Source organism: Fistularia commersonii, chromosome 4, assembly GCF_037954325.1.
Source record: "Fistularia commersonii isolate RoL2024-O1a breed Wild chromosome 4, RoL_Fcom_v1.0, whole genome shotgun sequence".
NCBI lineage: Eukaryota > Metazoa > Chordata > Actinopteri > Syngnathiformes > Fistulariidae > Fistularia > Fistularia commersonii.
The window spans coordinates 19037808-19059732 of NC_141287.1; the positions used below are offsets into that span (position 1 = coordinate 19037808).

Here is a 21925-nt window from a genome sequence, read left to right on the forward strand (position 1 = left end):
ATTCCCAAACCTGCAATATGTGTGTGTGTGAGTGTGTATAAGTACACACTCTTGCAGTAAGGTTTGAGTCACTGTTTAGTGTAAAGTGCCCCCTGCAGCTGACAGGAGGAACTGAGACTAGATGGGTGTCAGAACTAACCCACTGAATTTATTGAGCTCAAAATAAGACATCTTGTTATTGAGGCACTGTGACAATATGACATGGTTTCCACTCTCACACACACACACACACACACACACACATACATGCTGTCAATCAGCTCTTCATCTGGTGACAGGGTCATATTCTGCAGCAATCAAACACTAGTGCCTGCACCAGACAACCATTGGACTACATGAAATCTTCCATTTTGACAATAAAAAAAAACAAAAAAAAAACTAACAACCCACTAAATAATAGAAAATTAAAAAAAAGGCAATGTTGACAAATGTCAGAAATGAATGAAGAGATTTCATTTTAAAGATGTAATACAGAATGAACTAGAGCGTCAAAATGATTAGCAACTATTTAAGGGCCAGTTTATTTCAAATTTAACAGGGAGGCTTGGTGAAGTAGTTTTCTTACACATTTATAGTGCAAACGCCGTCTGGTCTTTAGCCATGTGATGAAATTCGATGAAATTATGAAACTTTTGAGACTGGATATCTGGAAAGCCCACCCCCCTCCCCAAACAAAAAAAAAAAATCAAACCACCACCAATTCCTCCAGCATATACCACCACATTTCCCTTGATAGAATACACAAAAAAATGGTATTGCAAAATATTCAAAGGGATAAAAATTCCCTTCCTTTCCGTCTCTTTGGTCCACATTGTTCAAGGTTTCAATGCCCAAACTGAGCATCATGTCGATGATTTAGAAGGACGAAATGTTTTGCTTTGTTACTGTGTTTAAAATGAATGTTTCAGCAGAAATGAATAACTGTCGGCATTGCATGTTTAATACTGCGGACTGTTGCTAATGCGGAGCAGGAGGAGTAAAGAACATTAAGGAGGCACTTAACGTTATCGACACAGTGCGTCTTCATTCACAGTCTGATCAGGAGCCTCGTGGCTACGCGCCGCTGTTTTTGTCCAAAACTTTCCAGCAGCAGTTCATTTCAGTTCATCGGCGTATAAAAATAAATTAAAACGCAATTTAGTCGTTAAACTACAAACCCTGTTTTGTTAACTGCATACAGTATAGTGTTCCTAGTACGCTTGTGCATACAGAGTGGCTACAGTATGTGTGCTCTATGTATGTATGTGTGTGTGTGTGTTCGTGTGTGTGTGTGTGTGTGTGTGTGTGTGTGTGTGTGCGCGCTCAGATGAAGGACCAGAGCTGGTATCTGTCTGAGGGGTCGCAGGGAGCCAAAGAGGGATGCTCATGACGGGCGCTCAGACAAAAGTTCCAGTGTGGGATGTAGAATAACTGGTTCTATATTAAGAAAAACAAACAACTATTACTTTCATCTGCAAAGAAAAAAGTTGGGGGGAAAAGAAAAAAAAAAAAAAAAAACGCATAAGTCAACTCACATCCTTCAGTTCCCATTTTTGCTCCGCCGCCACAAATGTGCTCCGGCCTTTATACTGGCAGTCCTCCAGCTTCACGGCCCCGCCGACCCCATGCAAACACAGCTCCTTCTGAATGTTGTGTCTAATCTCGTGATGTGTGGAGTACTCAAAGTACTACGGCGCAGGGGGAAAAAAAAAAAAAACAACAAAAAAAAAACCAAAAAGCAAGAATCAAGCGATGAACCTGAATCGCATTTTTTTTTTTTTTTTTTTTGTCGATCGGGGAGGCATTCTCTCACTGACCTGGTTTCCTCCAAGCCCGTGACACGGGTACATGATCAGCTGTTTCCCCCCCTCATTGTTCTCTCCAGCGTCCAGACACGAGTCTTTGCCTGCATTTTTCACCTATGAAGGGCGAGGGGGGGAAAGACGAAAAAAAAAAAAAAAAAAAAAAAAGGGAAAAGCAGTGAGGGGAAACAAAACGAAAAGCTAACATCCAGCGCAAGCTGTTCAAACAACCTGAGTGTCTGGTGAGCTTTCAGCGGTGTCAAATTGGAACTGCTCGCTACCCACTGGAGATCCCAAGTGGAAACCCGCAGCGGCTAGACGGAGCTCTGAGGTTTGGAAAAGGCGGCGCTGCCGGTGTGGCGTGTAATCTTACTGCGCCAAAGCGGAGTGGGCTGAGATCGGGCATGAAGACCTCTGGGTAGACGTTCTTCAAATACCAGGTGAAGCTCTTGCACTGCAGCCGTTCACGGAGATCCACGCGCTTGGAGATGTCGCCGAAGGACCTCTGCGGAGACAAGCGCCGGCGGAAGGGTGAAGCATTTCCTTGGCAACGCTGGACGCTAACGGGAATGTGCGGCCGTGTCAGCAGCCCGACGCCAATGAGATGCTAATTGAAGCGAAACCCGGTTCGAATATCGCTGTGCAGAACCGGATGGCCGCCTCAGAGATTAACTTGACTGCTAAAAAAAAAAAAAAAAAAAAAACAATTCTCTCTGAATGAAAGAAAAAATAAATCCATGAGAATCGGTGCCGGTCTGCGAGATGGTTGGAAATCCACCTCAGGCTATTTGCAGCAACATTCTGACCCGATACAAAAGGCAACGTTCGAACCTTCAGGCTACCCATATTCCCTTGCTCTTTTACAAATAACTGGCGCCCGAACAGATCAATAATACGTTGAAAATAAATTCTGGAATATTGGGAATCTTTAATAAGACGTCGCTTCACAACAGTATTCGCTGAGAAAGGCCCCATCCAACCGCTAATACACTCGTCTCTGCGGGCGAGTGTCAATGCTTTCTGTGTAATCGAACATTTCTACATTTCCAGGTCATCACAAGATTTTCCCCTGAAAAAAAAAAAAACCCTTAATTTCCATTGTTCTTCATCATGTCATCCCAGTTTATGAAGACGGTTTTACAGTTTTTCTATGATATGCCGGATATGATAATAAATCACCCGGCTCTAGTATTATAGTGTCTTAATTAAAGTACGATCGTCGCCTCTGTGTATAACTATGAGGGGTGGCGTTTAATGACTGCTTGTTCAGAAAAAAAAAAAAAAAATAGTCACGGGAAACATCAGCTCATATATTTATAACAAAAAAAAAAAAAAAAAGGAGCTTAACGGTGTTATTTCAAAAGGATTTTCTAGCATCACGCGCTCTTGAATAACGAGAGCGCTTCATTTTTTACGACGAGGATGCTCCCCGCCGCCGCCGCCGCCGAGCGCGCCGATAGCTACTACAGCGTTCCCCTTGAAGCTATTGACAGCGGCGTGTCTGTTTGAAGCCAGCGGGGAGTGGGCTGACTCCGACCCCCCGCCTCCTCCCCGCCGTGAGGTATCGCCCTCGGGGAGCACTTTATGGCACCTATGAGACCACATGTCAGGGAACGCTGAGAGCCGGTGTCATTTACCAGCCACCGCTTCCTTCAGAACTACTTTCCTCCGGTAGCTGCCGGTGGTCTCTAATGATCCTTTTAAATGCACTGATTATCCCATCCATTAGAAGAAAAAAAAAAAAAAAAAAAAAAAAAAAAAAACAAGCTTTCTCTTGCATTTAATTGGGAGTTCTAAGAAATACAATAATGGAAAAATCAAGGTTCTCCGAGTAAGTCTGCGTATTTTCAGAGGTGTTTACTTACAGCCGGTTGTGATCCAGCCGCTTGATGGGTCGGCCTAACTGTCTGAGCGGGGGTTTAATAGATGTAGCAATAAAAAAACACTTAACCTGAGCAAGGAATCTGCGCCCCGGGCTGGAAATAAGAGGATGTGTGTGTGTGTGTGTGTGTAGGGGGGGGGATTAGGATGGGGAACATACGTCTCTGGCCATCTGCGCCGCCTGCTGATTGCGACGGTAGAAGATCTCCTTGTAGTCGTCCATCCAAACCTCGGCCAGTCGGACCTGGTTCCGAGCGATCACCTGCGTCCCCTTGGGAAAGGTGTGCGGGCTCTTTGTGCGGAAAACATGGCCGACGATAGAGCACGGGATTATCTCCAGCTGGCCGCCGCACTGCCACACCTGCGGGGTTATCGCGGGCGTTATATAATCCCGGTCGGCCCTTTTTTTCGACCCTCGAAACTGACATTTACGAATGATATGGTCTTACCCTAAATGACATTTCTATATTCTCGCCCCCCCAGATTTCCATCTCCTCGTCGTAGCTCCCGATGTGGTAAAAATATTCCTTCGAGATGGAGAAGAGACCGCCGGCAAATGTAGGCGTCCTGCGAGGGAACACCGATCAAAACCTTTTCCGTCATTTTGCATATTCGCACAGAACTGGGCGATTAGTGTCCACAAATCTAATACATAACCATATAGATGTGGAAATTCCACTAAAAATGTCTCTAACCATTTTAATTATTTTAAATTTAACTTTTATCTCAGTTTGTCCACTTTGCTTCCCCTCCACCCAGTTACAGTATATGAGCGCATTAGTCTCCTAGAAAAACAAACAAAAAAAAATAAGTTTTTAATCAATGAAACACTACCTACCAAAGAAAAAAATCTTTTGGAAAAATCTATTTGAAATGTACGATATATATGAAAATATAGTAATAATAATCATAATTATGATAAAAACAATTTTATCCTTGTAGGTCCCAGCCCGCATACATCAGGCCCAATTTTGTTTATTTATTTTATTCTTGTCACTCTATTTATATTGTTGTTTACTTCTGGTTGTGTTTTTTTTTTTTCACCCTTACTGTTCCTCTATGTTATCCATTACTATCTCTGATGTTGTTGCTGCTGTCTATTCATTCCTGGACGTCTTGCTATCTTCTGTCTCTCTATTTATATTTTTTTATTTTTTTGGGGGGCATTCTTACGGTTACGCTGCTGCGACAAAGAAATTTCCCCCTATGGGGATCAATAAAGTTTATCTTATCTTAAAATGCGGATCTAATCAACGCGATGGGATCGGCGCATTTGACTTGTACCGCCGACTGAACGTTGTAATAGATTTCCCGGCTCTAAGCGTACATGTTTTCGCTGCTTACTTGATCGGGTAGGTTTCATCCTTCCTCCTTTTTTTCTCGGAATCCGGGAGCGTCTCCCAGCCGAAGGACAGGCCCCAGTCGAAGTTTCCCCGGTTGTGGTTCTGGCCGTACGGCGACGGCTTCATGAACTCGAAGGTGTTGAGATCGATGGTGGTGATGTCCGGGCTGACAACCACGGTAGAGTTCTCCGCGATCCTAGCGAGCAGCGGCTCCAACCATCCGTTGAAACATTCACCTGTCGGCACACAAGGACGTTGCGTCACGCCATCTATCGTCGCGGTAACCGCCGACCGCCTTGGTTTAACCGCGTCGTCGCGGGGCGACTAACAGTGGGCGTCCAGGAAGGTGAGCGTATCGCCGGTGGCCACCGAGGCGCCGAGCAACCGAGCGGTGATGAGACCCTTCCTCTCTCGCTGGCGAACCACTCGCACGATGTTCAGCCGCTTCAGATACTCGTCCAGCTCCTCCTTCAGCGCGTCTGGAGGTGAAAACAAAGAGGCGGAAGAAGAACATCAGGGCGACGATTGTGAAAATGTAACACGAGGCGCATGCGTGGAATTATGCTTAATTCAGGCTTTTATCGAATTAATAGTTGGGAGGTTTTCTTCCGTCAGAGGGGAAACTACCTTAAAAGCTAAAATAATATGCTAAAAATGCACTCAGAGCCTTTAATACACTCAACCCAAAAGGGCTCATGTTACACCTCTGTTCATCCAGTTGCACTGGCTACCAGTAGCTGCCAGGATCAAGCACAAGGCCCTGACCCTGGCATTCAAAACCACCTCAGGAACAGGTCCAGCATATCTGAACCAAATGATAAGACCTTATGCTCCCGGCAGAGAGCTGCGTTCCTCTAATACAAACCTACTAGCAGTACCTTTTGCTCGCGCTAAGCGATCTCAGGCAAAACTGTTTTCAGTTCTACTACCTCAGTGGTGGAACAAACTTAAGGAAGCAACAAGACGAGCATCATCTCTCTCAACCTTCAAGAAACAGGTAAAAACTTTTCTCTTTCAGGACTTTTTACTGCGCTGATGCCCCAGATCAGGTTAGGCACCAAGTTAGGCTATGCAGTGTGTGTACGTTTGTGTATGTCTTTGTCAAAAAAAAAAAAAAAAGCTTACTGTTCTGTACATTTCCTGTGCATCGTGTATTTGCAAGTGTATTTGTAGTCCCTATGTCCTCTATTGTAAGTCGCTTTGGATAAAAGCGTCTGCCAAATGCAATGTAATGTAATACAAATGATTCCTGAGCCACCCGTTGTTTATCTCACGGCTGATTTCCAATTCCAAACCCATATACTATCCGATATCCACTGAATGACTATAAAACCTTTTTTTTTTTTTTTTTTCCCCCACATTGCCCGGCCCGGCTTTTTTTTTCCAGCGGCACCCTGTCTGAAACCCAATGAGTAACTCAATCTAGAGAGAAAGACGGACGGCATTCTCTGAAAAACCTCTCTGCTCTCCAGGATTTTCACCTCCTGCCTCTTTTGGACCGCCGTTTCCAGGAGTCACGTCTGACTCATTTCTAAGCCTGACTGACCGACGGACGGCTAATTCCTCGGAAAATATTCACTAGCAGCCCCTCTCTTCCTGTAACCCAATTCACGGGCCACAGAAGGAACGGGAGTACCTCTTTAAGTTCTGGGGCTCACCGGAGAGCTGCCCACCCAACATGCTTTGGTGAAACCGAGCCCAAAGAAAGCAGGGGCAGTCCTGAAACCCCCCACGCCCCCCTTTTTTTTGTGTGTGTGTGTGTGTGTGGGGGGGGGGGGGGTCGGAGGGGGATTTTACCGTCCACGCTGGCGTCGTCCACGAGGATGATCTCCTTGAGGAGGATGGCAGGGGAGGTGTGGAGGACGCTGTACACCGTCCTGAGCAGCGTGCTCCAGGCCTCGTTGTGAAACACAATTATCACGCTGGTGGTGGGCAAGGGGGGGCATCGCTTGAAGGTTTGTTCGATACATCTGCAGAGGGAAAGAGAGAGAGAGAGAGAGAGTAAAAGCACAAAGATCTTTCTGTCCCGTGTTGCTCCCAAAGTGGCACACAAGTCTAGTTATTACATCCGCAGGGGCCCTCCCTGGTGGGGTGTCCGTTTCAACAGTCATACCACATGTGTGTGTGGTAACCCGGTGAAATACCTGCCCATGCCACCGTACTTGTAAAAGCTTCGTATTCGCGTCGTGCTAAAGTTACTCTGCAACCCCCCCCCCCCCGGGGTATTTGGATGGGCCGTAATTAACCAAACAGAGCCGCTTCCTCCCCGCCGGGCCCGCGGCGAGAGGGCAGGTTGGCCACGCTGCTGACACCCGGACTCAGTCAGAACAATTATCTCTGGTTTCTGCTCGAGATGGTTTGTGAAAAAAAAAAAAAAAAAGAAAGAAAGAAAAAAAAAAAACCCAAGTGTGATTAATTCTTCGGAGGGGGTTGTCGTTGCCGTGTGTTTCTGAGTTGAGATAACTGAGAGGAATACAAAGGTCAGCGGGAGAGCCGCCGCTGTGCAAAGTGTATGTTTGCAGGAATAAGAGGGTTTAGGAGCCGGTTCTTCTGCAGGTGAGGAAGGCGGATTGGGGCACCTACTCTGGGGGTCTGGTGTCCGCACCCAGGTCTCTGCTCAAGGAGATGCGATCACTGGCGAAGAGGTTGAAGCAGTGTTTCTCCTCGCCCCGCTCCTTCTCCTTCTGCTCCGCGGGGCTCAGGGAGTCCGTGTGGAAGGGCCTCCCTGCGGCCCCGGGGGCCCCGGGGCTCTGCGGGGGTCGCTCCAGGGCGGGCCGCAGCTCCACGGCGGCGTAGCGGCCCGGCGGACAGGACGCGCCGTCCGCCGGGCCCCGCTGGCGCACCGGGGCCCGGATCTGCATCTTCGGCATCGCGTCCCTGAAGTTGTTGACCGCCCCCAGCACCATGCCCAGCATGGCGTCCCGCTTCACGGCGATCTCGCTGAGCCACGGCTCCTCTCTCGGACTCGGACCGCCGACCTCCCGGTGGATGAAGAACACGAAGGTGACGAAGGCGGCGGCCACGGCGGCCAGACGCAGCGGCCGGAGGCGCCGCCGGAGCAGCCGGCGGAGGGCGGTCATCTTCGGAGGAAGATGCAGGCCGCTTTCAGCTGCAAAGAATTTATTTGTTTCAACTTTAAAACACCTGCGCCTGAGCGACGACTTCTTTTTTTTTTTCTTTTCAATGAAGAGAATTGATTTACGAAACACGGGAGCCATACAGGGGGGAAAAAAAACACACACACACACACACACACACATACCAGGAGTCGCTGTCCTTGCAAAGATTCACCCACGATCCACGGGACTGCACCCACTCGACCATCTTCACCGGCGTCGACTCCTCATTACCTTTTTGTTTGTTCTCTGCCTTTTGGGGGGGGAGGGAGAGGAAAAATAAAACAAAAATGGAAAAGAAAAGTTTGTTTTTTTTCTCGTTTCCGTCACCCGGGTGGAAACTTCCGTCTCGTTGGATTCCAGGTGCGCTCCGCTCAGGTACGAAGGGGAGGAGACCACCTGGTGCGCCTGCGCAAAACACGACTCCCGGGGGAAACAAATCCGCGCCTGGGAACGGAACCGGAGAAAAAGCGCGGCATCCGGATTGGAAAAAAAAAAGTAAGAGCGATTAAAAGGAAGAAGGGGGGGGGGGGTGGAAGGAGTTGTTCGGTGTCCCCGAGGTGGTGTGTTTCCCGCGGGGCCGCCGGGTCTGGAGTGAGAGAGAGAGAGGGGGGGGGGTTGCGGAACCGCTCATTGACTGGAACAGTTGCCGGGAGACGGGGAGCGGAGGAACGCGTCAGGCTCCCGGCGCGGGGGGCCGGCGCGGCCAATCAGCGCGCCGGAGGAGACGCCACATCCCGCGGGGGAGTCCGGCCGGCGCGCCGGCACATGGACCGGCTGACTCAAATGAAAAAAAAAAAAAAAAAAAGGGTGTGGAGGCGTATCCTGGTTCACGTCCTTTTTATTTATTTTTTTATTGAAAATAATAATAATAATGATAATAAAAAAAGGGTGATACTCACCGTCGGGCTCCGCGCAGGTTCTCCTTCCCCCGGGCGCTCGGTGAGGATGAGGCGGATCCAGCTCGCTCGGACTCCTGCCTTTTTTTCCTTTCTTCCCCCCGGAGCTGCGGCTGCTTCAGTAAGACACCGTGTCCGCCAGCGATTCCCATCCACCGGCATGCTTCCTCTTTATTAAGCCAAATAAAACCTTTAACAAGCTTTTTCAACTTGGGCCTCTTAAAACTCGCCTTTTGGGTTTGAAGAATTCAAAACAGCCTGTTCACTGTTTATCCTCGACCAGAGAGCTCAACCTTGGATGAAAAAAGAAAGTCTCTTTTAAACTAAGATTTAAAGGCAACAGTCTTAAATAATGTCCTGTGAAGTAGAATTTTAAATAAATGAATCGAGGAAATTTTAGATGAAAAATATTTGACTGAGGGTATACCGTGCATTTTTATTAAGTAAATCCCCGCATACTTGTGAATGCAAAATGAAAGTAACAATAGAGGTGGTGGAGGTGCCGGGAGCTTCTCGCAGGTCGGCTCCCCAGAAGATGTCCTCACCGCCAGCGGTGAAAAGAAAAACCCTACAAACACAGAGCTCTTTGAAAGGTATTTCACAGGAGCTCTTGAAGTGATTTATCGGACTCCGCGGCGAAGCCAAACGACAGAAAAACAGATTTAACAATTTTTTATTGCAAATCTCTCCCTCCTGCGCAAAAGCACACCCACGACCACAATGTTATCCAAAAAAAAAAAAAAATTCAAGGTCTCAAAGCGGCGCGAGCTTTGTCCAGGATGTCCTTTTTCATTCTCGGATAGTTGGGATGAGCAGCGAGAACCTGGATGGAGGCAAATGGGAATTACAGTTCGGAAGAGAAAAAATCAGATAGTTTTAAAACCCAAACGCCCACAGATGTCTCACCTTGTGACACACGTCTATGGCGTCAACGTGTCTCTTTGCCTTTAAGTAATTGAAGGCAAGCTTGTATCCTGGAAAGATAGAAAAATACATTATAATTGGAAGCAACATCCTATTAACCTCTTTTTATAAATAGCACTGGACATGAGATTTTGGCCAACATACCGATAGTCGGGTTAGTCCGATTTCCATATTTCCAAGCCAGTTCATAGTTGAGAGCCGCATCACGGAACGCCTGCTCCTTTTCCATTATGTAGCCCAGATATTCATAAGCTTTACAGCATGACTGCACAGAAAACGCTCCGTTAGCATTACAAAAAAATGCATAAAACTTGGCCTCTTCTTTACAAAATAAAGCGAAATTACAGAAATGCGTTTCGTTCAAATGCACACATGGCGCGGTGATGATATTTTTTGTCGGACCTTGTTGTGATTGAGGCACCTCCTCAGGAGTTCCTCGGCGATGTCGTACTTCCCCGAGTGGATGTAGATATCTGCCAGGAGCAGCCAGCTCTTCTCGAACTCGTCGGCGTCGACAATGCTCCAGTTCATCTTAGCGATGCGTTTCAGCTGGTTCCTGGCTCGGGGGGTTTGTTTCAGCATCATGTAAGCGGTTGCCATGGCCAGCAGCGCCGGCACGTGTTCTTTCTAAATTCGAAGCAAAGGATTACCGGTTATGGAGGCTAACGGCACCTCTCCCGCTCCCTTTGGCTAACATGCTAACTGCACTGATGTTACATACAAGTAAATGTTTGATTTGTTAGTAAATCTCATGTCTGTCTATAATGTGTCTAACATTGTGATCGAGCCATTTACAACCGAATGGCAAGACAGATGTTCGATGCCCCTCCTGCAGTGGTTGTCTGGAGTTTCAGTACCTCGTTGTTTGCAATCTCGGAGAAAACTGCGAGCGCTTTCTCGAGATTCGCTTTGTGTTTAGTCGCTAGTAAACAGTAGTTCTCCAGGATGCAGAGCTGCAGTTGTCCACCCGGCGTCTGGGGCTTTAACTCCTTCACCAGCCTCTCGGCCGTCCTGACGGCGATCAGCTCCGACTCCTGCTTTTCCGTGGAGTTCCTGATGAGAGTCAAGAGTAAAAGCGCGCAGGAGTTAAACCGCGAATATAATCACATGGTCACTCCTCGGTTATTCGCTCACCCGATTTCTCCGTCCAAACTCTCAAACACTTCGCCGCCCATCGTGTCGTTGTCCGGGTTGAGATAGATTTCGATCATGTTGTACACGGCGTTCTGACCCCAGTCGTTGTCTTTCCGTGCCATGTTGAAATGTCGCAGAGCATCATTGGGCTCCCCCGTGTACCTGATCGGCGAACACAAGCTCGCTCACAGATCTCCGAAGCGTAAAACAGATACCGTTACAACCTTTTCTCCCACCCCGCCAACATCCTTACCAAAGATAAAGCCCTTTGCAGTAGTTAAAACCACAGTCGAACTTTGCCCGGGGAGAATGTTTTTCCGCCATATCGAAAAATCTGGGCACCTCTTCCAACTTCCCGGTTCTCCTCAACAGGTCAATAAGACGTGACAGTGTCGGGTAGTTGTCTAGAAATAACAGGTGAAAGTCATTAAGCTTTCCATTTAGGGGAGGTTCACTCATCTACATGTATGTTCACCGCAAATGTCCTTCGTGACCACAGAAATGTGCACCGTTCTCGAGGGACGGTAGCGGGTTCATGTCAAAGAGGAACCCGCTAGATTTTTTTTTTGTACCTGGCTTTCGCTCCAGGAGTTGTTGAAAGTGGAAAACAGCCTGTTCATAGTCTTGCTTTCTGAACATGAGGTCGGCCATCATCTAAGCACAAACACATGTTGAATCAAATTAGTCCGAGAGTTCACTGTCAGAAGTGCAGTGAAAGACGCGAAAGAAAAAAAAAAAACGAACCAGAGTTGCTTCTTCATTAAACTGGTCATTCTTCAAAATGACACTGCATTGCTCCTGGCACGCGTCAACTTCATCGAGAGTGAGGTAAAGCCGCGCCAACTCCAGCATCACCTGCGTATTGACAGGGCAATCATTTTCATTTTTTTTTCTCCCCGCCCCATCAATGAAGCAATCTATATGAAGTAAATGCGGGTTGATGAATCATATCCTCAGCCCAAATCAAACTGTCTACGGAGTCATAAGCCGAGGGGGGGGTTGAGGTTCTAAAAGATGCCAGGGGTTGTCAACCACAGCTGCGAGGAGCACATAGGATGTTTTGATTCGGCTGCGCTGACCTTGCGATCGGTCTCACAATACACAAGAGCTTCTTTGTAGAATTTCACCGCTCTCTCATAGCCTCTCTGACTCGTGTAGTGCTTAGCGATCTCAGCGCAGATCTCGGCGGCAAGCTGCTTCTGCGCGGGGATGGCGTCAGGCTGCTCCAGTTGCACCCGCTTCAGCACCTTGGCCTGCACGTCCCTGGCCTGGGGACAGAAGCAGCACTATCTCATTTAATGGATGCAAATAAAACGATCGTGTCCGAAATGAGTTTTTTTTTAATACTAATGCATGTCAATGTGAAAATATCTTTTGATTTAATTGTGGCTAATCCATCTACCTTTCATTAATGGACAAGGAGAAAAAGTTGTCATATTGATAGAAAGGCATTATTGCTATTTCATGCAATGGAAACGGTTCTGGTGGCTCAAAGAGTCTGGTTAAAACAGAAATCTTGCTGCCCCTGCTCCTCCGATGGTGCAAAGACCCGCGGGAGAAGAAAACCTGAGGCACGTGTGGATAATGAAGAAAATTCAGCATTCCTTCAAGTCATCCAAAGAGACAAACATGAGTTCTGCACTGAGTGGGAAACAGGAATTAAACGCAACCGAGGTTTCTTTGTGAGTCATTTGCGTGTGTGTGTGTGTGTGTGCCCTCTTCTCCCGCAGCGCTAATAATTGCAACTGACATGAGAATTTGTGTCAGGTACTGCTTACAAACTTACTCAAAAATAACTGTAGTGGATAGAAACACATGTTCTCCTCTCCTTTTACAGATCTTCTAAAAACCCTGTTCATATTTTTACTGCGTTTGAATGGAGAGACAATCGTGTTGGGAAATAACCTGGCAAACGTTTGGTACAACATTTTGAGTCAGGAAATCACTGGGTCCACTTACTCGTTGAAGGGACAGTAAGACCTCTTCTGTTTTGCCAACTTTATTTTGAACCTTTGCCAGCAGGACCAGATAGCGGCAATTGTCCGAAAGTGCTGTCAGTTCATTCACTAGGCAGATTCAAAGAATAGCATGAAATTAGAAACCCAACGACACCGTGAACACGCCGTACCCAGCGATCTGTAAACAGCTGCTGGGACACGACTTGTTTTATGTGATGTTTGATGAGTTTTAAACACATCTGGACTAAAAATACCTTGAAATAATGACATTACTCTGAAGTCTACTTTGTTAACTGTAAAAGTCATACAGACCTGATTCATTAGCGAGGGCATCATTCAGAACTCTCTCACAACGCTCATATTGCTTCAGCTTCATCAGTAGCTCAGCCAGGTCATAGCGTAAGAAATTCTGTTGCTCTGTCTTCAGGGCAGCCTCGTAGTAATTTATTGCCTGTTTAACAGCGGCTTGATTACAACAGTGGCTTGTCGGTTAGTGACGAAGTTTCTCCCCCGCAGCACAAACCTTGACGTAGTTGTGTGTTTTCACCAGAGCTTTCCCAATCTTGCTGGCCAAAGCACCATCTTTGAGATTTTTCTTCAGAGCATGGTCATAAACCTCGATGGCTTTCTCCGGCTGAGGAGGAACACATGTTAAGTGTAGGCGGCATGACAGTTTGCCATTACAGAGGAAAAAAAAACAAAAAACAACAAAAAAAAACAACTAAAAGGTTTGAATCCATTTCATTATCAAAAATAATATAATTTATCTTTGACTTATTATTTTAAATCAGGGTCTATTGAAGAGCATATTTATTCCCTATGGAGGGACAATAAACAGAAAAAAAGTCCTCCTGACAAATTCCAAAGGGGGGCTCAGAGATGTCAGGACAACTACAGCTGTGACACGTTTAAACCCCAGGAAAACTTTCTAAATGCTAAATTCATTATGTAATTAAGAGGGAAATAACTTAGGCTCATGTCAGAAAAAAATGAAGCATGATTTTAATCGAATGATAATCATAATTTCAACACAATAATGACTACTCACAGAACAATAACTACTTCCAAAGGGAATTGCAAAGTCTCTGGGCCCTGTATAAGGGGAGTGTTGGATGTTGGGATGTGAAACGCTTTTGAAGCCATCATTTCTGTGTCTAAATGAGGGATGGCCTTCGATAAAAGTTGTTAGCGATTGCACAAAACGGCTTGAAAATAATGTTCATTTGAAGTGGGACGCTCAAAAAGCAACGTTTTTCAACACGCACACTCACACGAGCTGCTTATGGAAAGCGCACAGTATCTAATAGGACACAGATCCTGTCGGCCTGTCGCTTACCTCTTGAATGTGCATATAAGCATCACCAAGTAAGAGATATGTATGTGAGCTCGGCAGCTTCTCCACCATTTCTCTGAAGAAAAGAGAGGGATTGCATCACATATGCGAAACCTTATTACATATACATATGTCTACTGGTTAGAGGTTCAGTCACGCTTTACTACTTCTCAGCTGTCAATACAAATACCACCAGGGATCAGGAGAGGACAGGAGAGAGCTGCACATATTTCCTCTTTTCTGCATGAGTGCCTTTAGTTCAGGTTTAATCTGATTTATTTTGAATTCTTGGTCTTTTGCTTCAGACTCTGCAAGGTGACATGGCCAAGCATCCTAGATGTGATGTATTTAATTGCTTTCAGGCATTACTGTTCAGGCAAATATTTGGGGAAATAACCTGAAAGCCGCCATCAAGACCAGCTCGATATTCTGCAACGCTATTTTGTTTGCACGGATCGAGAATTTCTGCTCACCTATAACAGCTCGCATACAAACGTTTGTCTTTTCTGTGGCTCAGATATATGTCTGCCATTTTCTCCTTGGCCTGGATGTAGTAGGGCTGCTCGGGGGTGATGTTTCTGAGCATGCTCAGTGCCAACTCCGTGTCGCCACGAAGCAAGGCCAGGTCTGCGTTGGCAATAGTGACACGTAGCTCCTCAGAAGTGCCCGAGAATTCGTTGATTGCGTCCTGCATTACCTTCGCTGCTTCGTGCTGAAATATCAAAATCAATCAGTGAACACGGCTTGGAATATGGTGGGAACACATGGGCGGCGTTATATTAATTAACAATATGCGACTCAAAATACTTGACACGAAAAAACATCTGGAGTGCTTTAGATTACACGCGATAGTGTAATTTAGGCCTTCATAAATAAAACCAGACCGCGAACCTGCTCTCCGTTGAGCCATAGAGCCTCGGCTAACTCCAGGAAGATCGAGACACAGTCAGCAGGACTCAGCTCGACCTTCTTGTTCTTGGACTTGACTGAGGATCCAGCTCTGCAGACTCCTGGCAGACTCATGGCCATCTGCAACGTCTGAATAGCTTCAGTCAGCTGTCCCATTTTCTTCATGGCCTGAGCTTTGATTAAGTGGTAATATGGATGTTCTCGAATCTGGAACGGACACGTGGACAAGTTGGTGGTTAAGCTCTCGGCATGATTAAGAGACAACAATTACCAGAGAACTGAATTCCCGTAGCCTGGCTTCTCTTTCACTAACGATACGGACTTCCTTCTGTAACCTCATTTATATTTAAACTTCTGTCAGATTTAATGATCTCCAACCAGAATGAATAATGGTTTCGGACTTAAATAACTGAACAAATACTTACTTGACTTGGGCTTCATTACCCTATATAAGGACATTGGCCATCAGATAGAACACGCTGTCTCATTCTCCAGCTGAAACACTTTTCCTTCCTCGAGATTCCCTGGGGGTTTTGGTGTGAAGATCGTATCTGTCCCTCACTAGGGTGACCTCCCTGCTTCGGTAAGAACGGTTTCTCAATGGAGTTGATGCATTGCCTTTCAAACAAAAGATCATAACCCGAACCGGGCTAGCGATTCGCAGCAATGCGTCATGTACAACCTGCTTGTCGAGCCTGACAAGCTCATCCTACCGATCGTACAAATCGGTCGGTGCGCTCGAGGGAAAGGCTGAACGCACAAAGTCCCATAACGTTTTTTGGCTACTGATATTACTTGTCATGTTTAGTGTGAGCTTACCTCAAAGTTATGGCTAAGACAGAGCTCCAGTGCTTGAGAACACAATGTGGAGTTACCCTGCAGCAGATGGATTTGTGCCATCAGCAGATGAGCATCTGCATGAGAAGGACATTGTTGCAGGCAATGCTGAAGACTGCTCTGAGCCGCCTCGATGTCACCTGGAAGAGAAAAGCAGCGGGTTAAAGAAAAAGATCAAAAAACGATATGAGGGTCAAGAAGCCAAAAACACATTGAAGTGCTCACCGGATTGATATCTGACTTTGCCGAGAAGGAAGAGTCCTTGGAGCAGGCCGGGCACAATCTTGACCACGGTATCCAACAATGTGGCGCAGTGTTGTAGCTGAGGACTGGGCGGTTGCCCCTGAGCCGGAGGCTGAAACAACAATAAAGGTGCCCTGAACGGATAAACTATCAAAAGCGCATACGTTTTGGGGAAAAATAAACGAAATAAGCAAAATCAAAATCCAACTGTTTAAGTGCAGCCGCTCATACCTTCGCAGGACACAGGGTTAAATACTCTTTCACAACCTCTAACAGGAAATCGGGATTGAGTTTCTGAAAGTATTCCACTCCCAGAGGAAGACCATGGAGCGTGGAGAAATGAGTTTCAACGGCATCGTTCAGGAGATTTGTGACCTCTTCAGGAGGTCTATGCTTTTTCACTGCCAACACTGCACGCAGGTAGAGCAGCTCCTTGAACATACATCACAAAATTAGGGTTCACCCAAAGGGGTTGTGTGTGCTCTTGTTATTTGTTAACTTTGTAATTAATCTGTCTTCGCACCCCTGATTTTCCAATGGACTGCTGAATTTCTGTGAGAAATTCCAACTGCTGCTCTGCGTCTTCAAGTTGTCCCTCTATCAGCTGACATCGGATTTTACCTGTAAGATTAAAATCGCCGTTGTATCGTGAGTGTGAACAGAAAAAAAATCTGGATCATTGCCCGGTATCTCAGTTTATTGTAACGTGTTACCGGTCAGCGCAGAGACACTGGTCTCATCCAAAGTCATGGCAGTCTTGTACCACTTCATGGCCTCTTTGATTCTACCCTGAAGCACCATCTGGTAACCCAACTCTGTGGCGAAATCGGAGTCCCCCGATGCAACACCGTAGGCTCTTTCCACCATCCTGAGCGTCTGCTCAATCACTTTCTCATTCCGTCCACACTAGGAGGGATCAACAGACTTACTACAGGTGCCCTAATCCCATGCAAGTCGAAACCCTTGCATCGAGAGCGAAAACAGATTAAAGAAAATTATCTTACAACGCGGGTGAAGGGGAGAGACATCCTGTAGAAAAGCTCGGGGTTGTGCGGTTCCAGGATTTCCAAACTGCTGATGAGGTTTGAAAGCTGCTTTGTGGACTGCCAAGGAGGGTATAGAAACAGTTTCAGTTACTTGAGCGGTGGCTTGTGTGACATTTAATTTGAATGCCTGACTTGCTACAACAACTTCAATTACAAGTCTGAACACATGATGTGATGTGATCTTTACCTGAGTAATATCTCCATTTCTGCACAAGGAATGAAGTGCAAGCATCTGTAAAGCCTCCAGGTTATTTTTATTGTTCTGTAAAAGCCTGAAATATAACAAGATCCCACGAGTCTTAATGCGCGGCACTTAATGCGCTCGGAGTTCTGTTCTATGATTGATTGATATAATATCTGATATTACCGCTTTGAGCTCCCAGACAAATAAAATTAAAACAAAAAGGAGTTGTGAAGCCTGCCAAAATACATTAAGTATGCTTTTTTTGCCAACTGGATACCACCCAGTTCATAACACTACACTGAGGGTACCTCTTTGGCTCTGAGCTTGTTGCAATCTGAGAAATCTCTTTTCCTTCGGTTCATCAAGCCTGAACCAACAAATCCTGCAGATGGTGTTAGACCTGCTACTGAGGCTCAGAGGCCCTGCATGATGTGTGAGACATGGATATTATCTGTTTGAAGTACTTTGAGGCACTAAAATTTTATTTGCACTTGAATATGGTGCAATTTGTAAATGTAGTCAGTGTTTTGTCAACTAGCATTGTAACTGTTTCTCATGAGTGTGACCAAATATGGAGTAAACTGACTAAAAAATGAGACAGAAAATTGTAACGTGTGTATTATTTGGCTAAGAGAAAAACCTGTGTGCTGCATCTATGGTCTGCTCCCAGTCCTGAAGGTTCAATAATAGTTTCATCTTCTTGATGAGAGCAGGCAGGAACTCCGGGTAACTAGCAATGACTTGGTTAACCACTTCTAACGCGCCAGAGTAGTTCTGACGATATTCATAGTATTGTGCCTGGAACAACAAAAGAAAAAAAAATCTTTGAGATGTAAGGTATGCAAACTACTAAAATGATTTTTTCTTTAATATAATTTATGATAATGCGAAAAAATAAATGTCCTGCTCAATATGAATGAAACATCTGGATGTTAATTTTATCAAGGACATTAATGGTCACAGGGCTGGGGGATATGGGAAATAAATGTGTTTCATGACATTCACAATTCGGTAGATGCTGTCTGCTGAGGTATGAAAAAGCAAACGCAACGCAAAAACACGCCCACAGGAACATTAGTATCCTAATTCCATTCTTATCAAATTCCTGTTACATGATCGCCGTTAGAAAATATTAAGTTGGTAAAACGTGAAAAGATGAACACAATATCTCAGCAGTCATCAAGGCACATTCTGAATAACTGTCTGGCCAAAGAATACGCTGTATTACACTGTGATTTAACAGATAAATGGAGGCCTATCATAAATGAAGCAAATTAAAGTGACCCGATGTTTTCAGCAATGGTCAAGGAACTGAGTTCAGCGAGGAATAATATATTTGTATCTCACCTTTCCCAGCAGGGCAAAAACATCTGTTCTTTCTTTTAGCCCTTCATCAAAATATTTTCCAGCCTTTCTGGCATAGGAATCTTTACCAGATGTCACATCTATCCAGGCTTTCAGGATTATCCCCTAAATGACAAATATCAGTCACTGTCTTGCAAAAGCTCAAACGAGTCCAGCATCCCACTTTATCGTTACACCGACTCGGAGACAAAGATTAGTAAATTATTTCACATTGTCACCTCTTTAGAGCCGTTGGAGAGCTTGATCATTCGCTCTGTATACTCCCTTGCTTTATCATTTCGCCCCAATAACCACAGAAACATCCCTGCATTGTACAGACTATTGGGAGATGCACTTTTACGATCCTCTTTGACTTTAGCATCCAGTTCTTGAATAACTTCTCTGTCTGTAAATCCAAAGACACACATTGGAAAAGTCAGACAGCGGGCAATAAGGGCAATGAGACAGTGGGCTCTTGTAGAGGAGCCTGGATACATTTGTACCTGGGTTTGTTTTCTTTTTCTCAGCATAGACAAGGGCCATTAACGTGCAGAGAGAAACATCTTTACTGTCTTTGGTGGCTTCCAACTCGATGATGGCTTCTTGAATTTGATCTGTTGTCAAATCATAAAACCCAACGGTCAGCTGGAGAGGATGTTGAACAATATTTCATCTCGTTTATTCGGTCCTGTCATGCTTACCTTGCATTAAAGTTCCATAAGCGTGGAAAAAACTGTAGACGGGACTGTTGCCGAATTTCCTCTGGGCAGCGGCAGCAGCATTTACTGCGTGGTTGTAATATTTCTCATAGCAATAATACCGAATCAAAGTCTGGAGAAAGGAGAAAGTATGTGGGAAACTAAACGAGATGCTAGCTTAGCAGCAAACTGGTGGGTATGTGTTAACGTAGACAGGCTGCTTAAGAGAAACATTTTCCTTCGAGCGTCTTTACTGTATAATAGCCATTTAACATTTAGTAACACGGTTGTTGGTGATACATGAACGTTTCTACTGAACATCGAAAGCGTCTTTTTTTTCGAAACATCAACACCTCTCCACGAAAGTTAAAATACTGAACAAACTGCGATACAAAATCATTCCCATTCGACTTCACCAATATGGTACGCGCTAACTTCACTGCTAAATAACCGAAACATTGTCGCTCACCGACGTCGTGTCTTCGTTCTCCATTTTTACAAAGGGGTTCAGAGCTCATGCGTCAACTGACGAGAGAATAAATGATAACTTATCCTATAAAACAGAAAAAGCAAACCAAAATAAAACAAGGCAGCGTTACAATAGCAGCCTATATGCCCTCGCCATATTGCACTCCGGTTGCCTGGTAACGCAGTATAGCATCTAACATCTTCTTCGTCAGATTTATCGGTGTATAGAAAGACTACTACCACCTAGTGGTCGGAGGTGGTACTGCATGCATAATTGTTCACACATTGGGAAAAATACCAATACTATTAATAAACAATTCTAATGAAATTGTACATCTTGGTAATTTGAATTGTCACATTTTAACTGGATATGTTAAATGGACATAAAGTAAACAGTAATATAAGCTTACCTTAGTGCCGCTGTCACCACTGTTTTAACTACAAATTGCTCTTGTTTTCAAATGACAAGCGTCATCATGTTTGAGAACGCGTGGACTAGTGAGGGGTCAAAGGTTGGACGAACAATACAATTACCATCGTAACAATTTAGTTGCACGCACCAAAAGTTTAAAAAAGTGTTACATCTAGCACTTCATACATGCAATATGATACAATCTGACACGGAAGTAACAGCAAATTATCAAAATTAGGCCAATAATACATGAGGCAGCGATGGAATACAAATCGGGAACAGAATATATGGAACAAGGTTTACAATAAATAAGCCATCAAAATATATGAGATGGGACTATTATGACAGATTTAATGAATAGTTGTTAAAACTGTTATCAATATGGGTATTTCGATCTAATCTAACAGTGCCTAAAACGTGTAATATCCATCACTGAATCGGTAAATTGCAAATAAACTTCCCACCAAACATCTCCACTTCTATATCAGAGACAACTGTAATTCAGAATTTCGGACATCATGTATTTTTCTTTTTTGCTCTTTGCATTCAGATCTGTGTTCCCTTCTGTCAACTGAATTTCATATATGATACTATTTGAATGGCAACCAAATACAAATAAAAAAAAGCCATGATTTGAGCAAATCATTTTCCTTTTGGGGATTAAAGTTGATTTATCTAATTTCAATAGCTCGTCAATTCAGTCCCAGGATAGTTCTCTCAATTTGAAGAAGATCTTTGAGAGCGCCTGGCTAAGTAGCAAAACCTGATATACTGTTTTTACCCTGAGACTAAGATAAATGCACCACAGTATCTGTAGGTGGTGCAATTATACTTGAACAAACCTCTGCTGGCGATAGAGGGAGAGATAAGGAGAGCAAGTTCTTTTTATAGCAGACGAATATGTTTGGTGTTCTGGTTGGAAATTAATTTATGAATAGGGTGACTTGATCTCCAGGCCACTTTAACCATTTTAAGGAAGAAAATGCATATCAAAATAAGCTCTGCCTACTATGATGATATTTAACTGATTTAAAGTGGCACATCTACTTGATCAAATTACACCATGAGGTCGGCCTTCACTTTGTCATAGTCTCACATCGCAACCGTTTCGGAGAAATTAGGCTCACTTTCTCTGCAATTTATCATTCTGAACAGCTTGTAAAACGATAAAAAATATAGAAAAAAAACACAAAAAACTATCGCCTGTTAATCTTTTTATAGTCGACCGTGTGCAATGGAAACATTTCTGTCCGGCAGCTGGTAATTGCCGGCCCAATGTTATGCAACATGAAGTATTGACTGTTAGGTATGAAGTTTTGATGAGTGCGGGGTTGATTCCATGGCAGGAGCAGCCGGCGTCCAGCATGAGCGCTCGACGCTTCCAGCTGATCCAAGAGAGACCTTTCCACGCCTTG

The 21925-nt window shown here is 45.0% G+C and overlaps 2 protein-coding genes across 3 annotated transcripts; both read right to left on the reverse strand.

Annotated features, from left to right (window-relative positions):
* Positions 1 to 128: 128 nt before the first annotated feature.
* galnt3 (UDP-N-acetyl-alpha-D-galactosamine:polypeptide N-acetylgalactosaminyltransferase 3 (GalNAc-T3)) lies at positions 129 to 9563 on the reverse strand. 2 transcript variants are annotated; one of them, XM_086145810.1, is made up of 13 exons: positions 9448 to 9563; positions 9024 to 9313; positions 8268 to 8374; positions 7589 to 8114; positions 6803 to 6975; positions 5335 to 5484; positions 5007 to 5241; positions 4112 to 4229; positions 3823 to 4023; positions 2155 to 2286; positions 1797 to 1898; positions 1515 to 1667; positions 129 to 1416 (listed from the first exon to the last, which is right to left on the reverse strand). In XM_086145810.1, the coding sequence occupies exons 4-13, from the start codon at positions 8083 to 8085 to the stop codon at positions 1303 to 1305; spliced, it is 1875 nt and encodes a 624-aa protein (XP_086001936.1). In that variant the 5' UTR covers positions 8086 to 8114; positions 8268 to 8374; positions 9024 to 9313; positions 9448 to 9563; the 3' UTR covers positions 129 to 1302. The 2 variants fall into 2 exon arrangements, with proteins under 2 accessions (XP_086001936.1, XP_086001935.1); XM_086145809.1 differs by lacking the exons at positions 9024 to 9313; positions 9448 to 9563 and having other exon boundaries at positions 8268 to 8590.
* Positions 9554 to 20252, reverse strand: ttc21b (tetratricopeptide repeat domain 21B). The gene is made up of 29 exons (XM_086145808.1): positions 20100 to 20252; positions 19634 to 19763; positions 19436 to 19546; positions 19172 to 19338; positions 18936 to 19058; positions 18229 to 18386; positions 17592 to 17676; positions 17363 to 17461; positions 17072 to 17264; positions 16882 to 16979; positions 16590 to 16790; positions 16341 to 16470; positions 16098 to 16255; positions 15261 to 15485; positions 14843 to 15081; positions 14373 to 14445; positions 13560 to 13670; positions 13349 to 13487; positions 13038 to 13144; positions 12158 to 12346; positions 11823 to 11933; positions 11651 to 11732; positions 11332 to 11482; positions 11079 to 11240; positions 10802 to 10997; positions 10347 to 10571; positions 10089 to 10209; positions 9927 to 9994; positions 9554 to 9843 (listed from the first exon to the last, which is right to left on the reverse strand). Exons 1-29 carry the CDS (start codon positions 20121 to 20123, stop codon positions 9766 to 9768), a joined length of 3954 nt encoding a protein of 1317 aa, XP_086001934.1. The 5' UTR covers positions 20124 to 20252; the 3' UTR covers positions 9554 to 9765.
* Positions 20253 to 21925: the final 1673 nt, after the last annotated feature.

Bases quoted from the DNA above. Each gene is read 5' to 3' on its own strand.
- ttc21b (XM_086145808.1), bottom strand. From the start codon at position 20,123: ATGGAGAACGAAGACACGACGTCG. The intron at 17,265-17,362 runs GTAAGATAATTT...GATCCCTCCTAG, and splicing joins CTCTCCCCTTCACCCGCGTT to TGTGGACGGAATGAGAAAGT. The intron at 9,995-10,088 runs GTATGTTGGCCA...CTATCTTTCCAG, and splicing joins TCGGACTAACCCGACTATCG to GATACAAGCTTGCCTTCAAT.
- galnt3 (XM_086145810.1), bottom strand. From the start codon at position 8,085: ATGACCGCCCTCCGCCGGCTGCTCCGGCGGCGCCTCCGGCCGCTGCGT. The intron at 6,976-7,588 runs GTAGGTGCCCCA...TTCCCTCTGCAG, and splicing joins GCGGACACCAGACCCCCAGA to ATGTATCGAACAAACCTTCA. The intron at 1,668-1,796 runs GTCAGTGAGAGA...CCTGCGCCGTAG, and splicing joins ACGGGCTTGGAGGAAACCAG to TACTTTGAGTACTCCACACA.